Source organism: Parambassis ranga, chromosome 8 (assembly GCF_900634625.1).
Source record: "Parambassis ranga chromosome 8, fParRan2.1, whole genome shotgun sequence".
Classification (NCBI taxonomy): domain Eukaryota; kingdom Metazoa; phylum Chordata; class Actinopteri; family Ambassidae; genus Parambassis; species Parambassis ranga.
Window position 1 is genome coordinate 4024216 of NC_041029.1, and position 7760 is coordinate 4031975.

The 7760-nt window shown below is 42.9% G+C and overlaps 1 protein-coding gene across 1 annotated transcript; it reads right to left on the minus strand.

Annotated features, from left to right (window-relative positions):
- Positions 1-2513: 2513 nt before the first annotated feature.
- On the minus strand, positions 2514-7656 carry LOC114439907 (uncharacterized). Its single transcript, XM_028412107.1, has 7 exons — positions 7619-7656; positions 4282-4325; positions 4085-4135; positions 3893-3992; positions 3281-3579; positions 2971-3114; positions 2514-2866 (listed from the first exon to the last, which is right to left on the minus strand). Exons 5-7 carry the CDS (start codon positions 3573-3575, stop codon positions 2514-2516), a joined length of 792 nt encoding a protein of 263 aa, XP_028267908.1. The 5' UTR covers positions 3576-3579; positions 3893-3992; positions 4085-4135; positions 4282-4325; positions 7619-7656.
- Positions 7657-7760: the final 104 nt, after the last annotated feature.

A 7760-nucleotide genomic window follows, 5' to 3' on the forward strand; every position in this document is an offset into this window, starting at 1 on the left:
ATCATAAGATCCCCCCCGGGGTCTAGACCTGGTGGTGGTGGAGAGCTGGAGGGCAGGAAATAGGAGGCCTTACTGGGGTGGATCTGGTGGTGCTTGGGGTGGAGGAGGGTTGCCGGGTTCGATCAGAAGACAGCTGGAGAAGAGACGAAGACTTTTAAATTTCGTGCTAAGCTGTGATTGGTCAGGAGAGGGATGGAAAGCGACAGCTGATTGGTGAGGGAGGTGCTTTCTATTAAGCACCTGACTAAGAGAGCGGAAGAGAGGGGGAGCAGAGGAGTGAGGGATAGAGGGAGAAAGATTAGGAAGCAGATAGGGATAAATGGTGAATGATGGGAAACAGAGTCTTCCTGATTGAACTTACGCTGAGAGCTACATTTATGTCCCGGTCATCGTCACAGACCGTTTCCCAGGAGCCCCTGTGGAAGATTTCAACTCTTCCAGAGCGCCTTTTGCTTAAAACTAAATGGGAGGAGACACCGGGGAAGACCCAGGATGCGGTGGAGAGACCATGTCTCTCGGCTGGCCTGGGAACACCTTGAATTCCAACGGAAGAGCTGGAAGAAGTGTCCAGTGAGAGGGAAGTCTGGGTGTCCCTGCTTAGACTGCTGCCCCTGCGACCCAGCCCCGGATAAGTGGTTGAAGATGGATGGATGGGCTTAAAACTAAATGAATTTATGTATCAAACATGGCAGTAAACTGACCTGCAGCAGGTGGAGATGAAGTCAACAGATAAGAGACTACAAGAGATGAAAACATGGCTGATTTAAGTTGAGTTTAAAAATGGTCATGTAATAGATACCTGTTCTTTCTATCTATGAATCCTGTACTATCCATATATAAAAACAACAACAAGATAAAAATAAACAAAGAAAACATGTCATATCATGTAAATCCTCACACTGCTTCAGTTTAACTGGTCAATCTGCTGTTAGATGTGAGGCTACATCCTGTGATGACATAAGGACTACCAACGTGTCTGTGAGGTTACTGACAACCCCAACTACATTAAAACAGACGTTGATAAAGTTCTGCAGCTACATTCAACAACTACAGTCAGACTGAAATAAAAGAATTTGCCCTCAGACATTTTCAAGTAGTTTCAGAAAGAAGTACTGCACAAAAAGAAGCTCTGACATGATTTTTTTCAGAACACTGCTGCATCACTGTTGGGCACAACAAATGCAGAAATCATGTCTACGTCTGCTTATTTGTTTAGAGTAGAAATTCTGTGCATCATTTTATAACATCATTATTAAGCCTTTTTAGCGAGTTTAGAGATAACATGTCAGTCTGAGGTAAACAGCAGGAAATGCAGAATACAACCACAAGCTCTCTGGTGAATTATGAATGCTCATCTTGAAACTCTCTCACCCTTTCACCGTAAAGCTGGGGACATGCTACACAATATTTCGCCCGATTTTACCCACGATTTCCTGTCAGACAAAGTCTGCACCAGTCTGCACTAGTTGGATGTAGACAGACACACGCACGCACGCACGCACGCACGCACGCACGGTTACAGTTGTGTTCTCCAAATCCTCTGTGCCCACACCTGGTTAAAGAACTCTCAGGTTCTAAGCAGGCCACATCATCAAACCAGATTGGGTCATGTCCTACACTAAAAGAGGCTGAATGAGAGGCACCAAGAGCGTTGTTTAATTCCCAGTCATCATCACAGACTGTCTCTCAGGAGCCACTGGTTTGGATTTAAACTCTTCCTGTTATGTGCGGTGTGGGGTTTGAATAGGACCCAGGCGCAGACCAAAATAATGTTCAACAAAAGGAGCTTTATTCAAAGCTAAATAACAAAAACAGTCCAGAGGAGCAGGTAAACGAAAGGAGGGCTACTGGAAACAGTGCCAGTCAAAAGGTAAAAAGTACAAATAAACACAAAAGAATAAACTAAACCAAACCTGAGGATGATCGGGGAAACATGAGGAAACACGGAGGAAGAAGAAGGACGAAGAGATGGTTCACAAGGAATCACAAGGGGTTCACACGGGGAAGAACTGACAAAGACAAAGGGAAGGCACAGGGCTTAAAAAGAGGAGAGACGACACAGGTGAACACAATTAGGGAGGAGCTGATAATCAGGGAGGAGGCTAGAGGAGGAGAGAGGGAAGGACTGAGGAGGAGCAGAAAAGAGGACAAACACTGAAAACTAAATAACAAAATAAACAATATAACAACAAAACAAGGAGCCAAAACCCTGGCTCATGACACTTCCAGAGCGCCTAGTAGACCCAAGTCCAGCTAATCTGATCTGACCTACTATGCACGTAAAAAGTATTTTAACATTACATATTGAGATTTCTGCCTTTATCTATCACTGAAACGAGAAAATCTGACTTTTTATATTTTTTATTTATTTGATCTACAAACTTACAGAGTTTACAGTGCATCAGTATCCAACATGTTTCTTAACGAGGAGCTTTGATATACACATACACATAATAAATTCTGTATGAGAGTTGAGAGACAGATTAAAATTAGAAAGGTCAACAAATTATAACCTAATCATTTTGATAAATATTCTCCTCTTCTCCATAGATATCCAGATCGTCGTCTGGATGCACTTTGGATGTATGTGCGTAAGTCTCCCTGAAACTACTGGTTGCTTCTTCTCTTGCAGCAGCGAGGTCAAACCTCCCTTCCTCTTCTGCTTCGATGTCCTCGACAGTAACATAAATGCGCTCGCTATTTTCTTCATTTCCCCCTTCTTCACAGCACCGGTAATGATTCTCGTTTTCACACATTTCTTCTGTCAGACATTTTGACCGCTCTTGCCTCATCATGGTGCTCTTCCGCTCAAAGTTTTCATACAGTTGCTCCTCCTCCTCACTGTTGACTGCGTAAATGACAATCACTGCAACACAAAGACAATAATATCATGTATGAGCAATATGAAATACTTTCTTATACATCAATTGATTATTAAATTCAATGTAGTCTCTGTCATTAAGCACAGACTTTGAGTTTGGCCTTGGTTTTTGTTGAGAGCTTCAATCTCTTGGGCTCGTCTTCTCCGGTGAACCAGACAGACCACAACCAAGGCTAGCAAAACCAGCAGCAGTAGAGGCGCAGTGATCAAAGAGATGAACCTCACCAGTGGAGCTAAAAGAAAGAAACAACTACTCAAGAAATATTCAACAAAAGGAGGACCTCAATGGGGAAATTGGAGAAGCTGAAATTTGAAGTAATAGTTAGGAAAAGCAGGCCTAATACAGCACTTCCATTAAAATATATGTATTTAATGTTATACTTGAAATTCTCTTCTTACCTTTAATGCTGAGACTCATCACTGCTGTCATATTAGAAGTGAATTTCCTTGAGGACAGGGTGACTTCATACACACAGCTGTAGCTGCCGTGGTGCTTATAATCAGCGACGGGGAAACTAAAGGAGGCCGAGTTGTTGACTGCTGGCTTGGTGTCTGAGATGTTGGAGTCAGAGTAGATGAGAGAGAAAACTCCTCCAGGATAATGGGAGGAAATGGAGCAGGTAAAGGTAAAGCTGTATCCCTCTGTGACATCTGCACCATCAGTACCCTGGACGAGCCCTTGGCTGGGAGTCATTTTCCTAGGTCATATTTGGGCAAAATATTTGGCAAACATAGTATAACAAGAAACATGTTCCTTTACCATCATAAAATATTGTAAATATTTACTATTTATTTAATTATTTTAGTATTTTAAGTAATGTATGGTAAAAAGAAAACCCACAGAAGATCAGAAGATTTCAAAGCAAAGATCTAGGCCCTGTGATGGACTGGCATCCTGTTCATTGATAGACTCCAGGAGATCTTCATCTGTGGTTGTATTTACCCATGAACACTCAGTATAACCAGATGATTCAGATGTTTTAAGATGGAGTTAAAAAAGGGAGGACTTACTTTTGAACAGGATTGTGTTGTTATTGTAGCTTCTCCTTGATTTCCTTGCAGCTTGTGCCCTTTGATGAACATGAATCCCTCTCCTCCATCTCTGCTGATGCTGTCATAGGACACAGAAAAACACACACACAAATAATTTATACCAAAAATGTAAAACACAGCTTGATACATTTAAATGAATTTGAATCTCACCTCATTCCTTGGTGTCACGTGGGGCCTGCAAGTGGTTTTTAACTGTAATACCTGAAATGTAAGAGAGAAGACTCCTAAATATTAGCAATACCACGAGTTAATCTGGAAAAAACCTTAGTTAGTAGTATCTGAAGCTACTAAGGTTTAGTTAAGCTAGCTTCAGACAGTCACAGACAGTCGCATCTTGTTTTACTTACTCTCCACTTTTGGGCCCTTCTCTGGATTTATCAGGAAGAAGAACCTGTGTGGAAACAAGAATTCTTGTTCAACAATTGCAAATTGATTAGTTGTAAAGGAGAAGAAAGTGTTTGTTTACCTCTGAAGGAAAGGGGCACGTACAGCATTTCAGCTAACTAAGCTAAAAACAAAATGCCTCACAGGCGTCGCTACCATTATGTCAGAGGGGGACATGCCCCCCCCACATTTTAAAACGGCCCGTTTGGACCCCCCCACATTTAGTGAGTAGGAAACTCCACCTAACGCTGTTTCGATTGCTCGTGAAAAACTCTGTTCCACTTGGTTCATAAGAGAATAACCTCACCGCTGAAATCCACTCCATGTTTTCCTGGTTACCACAGCGCTGCAATACCGTTACTATAGTAACAGACCTAACAAAGCCAGTGGTCTCTTCGAGCGAGCGTAAAACACCGTAAAGAGAACCGTCGGTGCTGGTCGAAGCTGGTCGAAGCTGGAGGAGGTGACGTCAGTGTCATCCCACAAAGTCCAGCTCATGCTGAAGCCTGACTGTTTGTCACATGGCCCCAGGAGACGTTAGGTTGATGTTAAATCAACTTAGAAAAGTTGGGAGGAAGCTGCTGTTTACTGTCAGTTACAGTAGACGGTCTTATTTGTCTGATGACATGTTGTTGCCTTTTCTGCTCCCTCCCCACACACAATGGACATGAGGAGATTCTAACAAAGACACGGAGAGTTAGAGTTGTTTTCAGCATTAACCCATGTTGTAATAAGGCCAGGTTAGCTCCTGTTAGCCTGCTAGCTTCAGCCTCGCCGAGCCAGTGCACACAGCCACCTGCTCCTATTCTTATCAGCAAGAATAAAACACATGTGATGGACGTCAGGACACAGTGGAGCATTATATGAACAGGGACACACTGATGCAGCAGATGAGGCAGCGCATCATTATAAACACATCCACAACGTTTGTTGTGAATTAAGTAGTTTTATAAGCAAATAAAAATAAAGACATGCATTTATTTGTAAGTTAGTATTTTTAGTGTTTCAGTATTATCTGCATTAAGCAGTTTGGTTCATTTTTCTATGGGATTTGCCAGTTTTTTGTCTCTGTAAATGAGAGAAGGCCTCAGATATGGAGGCTGTTAGTGTAGTAGCACCAGTATGTTTGACAAAACTGTTGTTTCACTTGGAATTAGTTTCTGTTTGTCACCGAGTTTTTGTTGAATCTGTCTCTGAAATAGTCATGAAGTGTTTACTTCTGTAGGTAAAATAGTTTAACAACCTGCTAAAATCCACAGGAAAACGCAACTACTTCATATTATTATATTATATTTCATAATATACTGATGTACTTTTTTTCACCACCCACCCACAGAAGGTGTCCCCCCCACAGTTTTAATGCTTCCTACGCCACTGGCTAACGTGATGCTAACGTGATGCTAACGTGATGCTAACAGGCTCTTTCTGCATTTTGAAGCAGTTTTTCTTCCATTTACCGTTGATCTGATCTGACAAACTTGATGTGGATACAAAGACTTTGTTCTTGTCGATGGTCATTATCATTATGGGCGCTGCTAAACATGCTGCGTTGTCTCTCTGTTGTTGTAGCTGAGGACGAGCAGAGCAGCGTCGTCTGTCATAGACCTGCTGCTGTTGTCATTGTTCAGTTTACTGCTGCTCTCTTTATGTCTTGCTGTAATTACTGTACATTGTGTAATTGTGATATTCTCTCCACAGCTCTGTGATCTTATGACCAGACGCTGCACCAGACCAGTCTTCACCTGCCTGAGGACAGCACGTGATAATAATTGTTATCACTGTTTTTGTTCTATCCTGTATATGTAATGCATTTTATTCAAATCCAAATACAGTAAACTGTTGCCAGCATATCTGGGTTTCATTATTTGTGCAGCATTTTAAAATAACAAATGTAAGACATTGAATGTTTAATGCAACAGACCACACACACAGTTACAGTTTTTCAGTGAACAGATTATTCTCATGTATGATCAACAAAAACAAAAAAAGAACAGAAGCACCAAACATGTTAGAAGCTGAAGAAATAACAGGTCAGTTCCAGGTGTGGGACGCCTCCCTGCTACACAGGCAAAGCCAGTCTGGTTGGCCTGGTCCGCAGTGTCTAGCTGAAGAAGAGAAGTCAGCTCCTCATACGCCATGACGCCTCCTTCCGTTCTTTCTTTTCTTGCTTCTCTCTCTCCTTGCGATCCTTCTTTTCTTGCTTCTCTCTCTTCTTGCAATCCTTCTTTTCTTGCTTCTCTCTCTCCTTGCAATCCTTCTTTTCCTGCTTCTCTCTCTCCTCACGTTCTTTCTTTTCCTGCTTCTCTCTCTTCTTGCGATCCTTCTTTTCTTGTTTCTCCCTCTGCTCACGTTCTTTCTGCAGCTTCTTATCTGCCTTTTTTTGCTCCTTCTTGGAAATCTTCGGCTCGCTGAGTTCCTCTTCCAGGAGCCTCTTCTCCTCTCTAACCTCGTTAAGGAGCTGCTGCATGCTCTCAAGGCTTTCGTCTTTAACTGCGAGCACCTCTTCCAGGTGCAGCAGTCGTGTGTGCATCACCTCTGCGCTCTCCTTCAGTTGGCAGTCGAGAGCGCTTTTTTTACTGGTCATAGTGATGATGATGTCTTTATCCTCTTCTACGTGGGAGTGCAGAGTGCTAAGTTTACAGGTCATATCAACACACCTCCTGTCCAAAATTATAGACCATCTCATAGAAACAGCTTTGTAGACCTGCAGCTCTTCCACAGTGTCTCTGAGGCACCGATTTTCATCGTTGGCTTCTTTGAGCTGCACATCCATAAACTGTTGTTGTGAATACATGTCCTCATGCATGCCTGCCAATGCACGCTGTTTAATGGCCAGATCCTCCTTTAATGCTGCTGCCTGCTCCTCCCACTTTTGCTCCTTGTGGGCCATCTTCTTTTTTAGAGAAGCCAGGTCGGCACGCAGCTGATCGTTTTCTGCACGTAGCAGAGCAGCACTCTCGCTCCTGAACATATCTTTAGTTGAAGAAATAGTCCTCGCTCAATGGAAAATAATCCTGAATGCTTGAATCACTGTGTGCCAAAATGCTCTTGTTTGTGTACTAAGCTCCACGGCAACAACCTTTGATGATGTCATCAAAGGTTGTCGCCGTGGAGCTTAGTTCAGTGTTTTGTTTTGATTGTGGTGTGCCGTCTCCATGGTAACTTCACCCGGTTAGTACGGTAAAATAACACATGAGACGTTTCAGTATATTCACGGCATTCAGATTTGTGATTTTAACAACTAGCTAGCTAGTATGGTATCCAATGATACCAGATGTCGCCTTTCCCTTTAAGCCTCACCGCATGGGATGTCCTGTCCACCATCTGATTTGGTCCAGTCCACCTAGGCTCCGACCACTTCCTTTTTATCACCTTCAGGAGGACCCACTCGGCTGTGTGTGGTGTGGCTCCGCCTGGACTCTCCGTCTCTCCTTTCACCTGT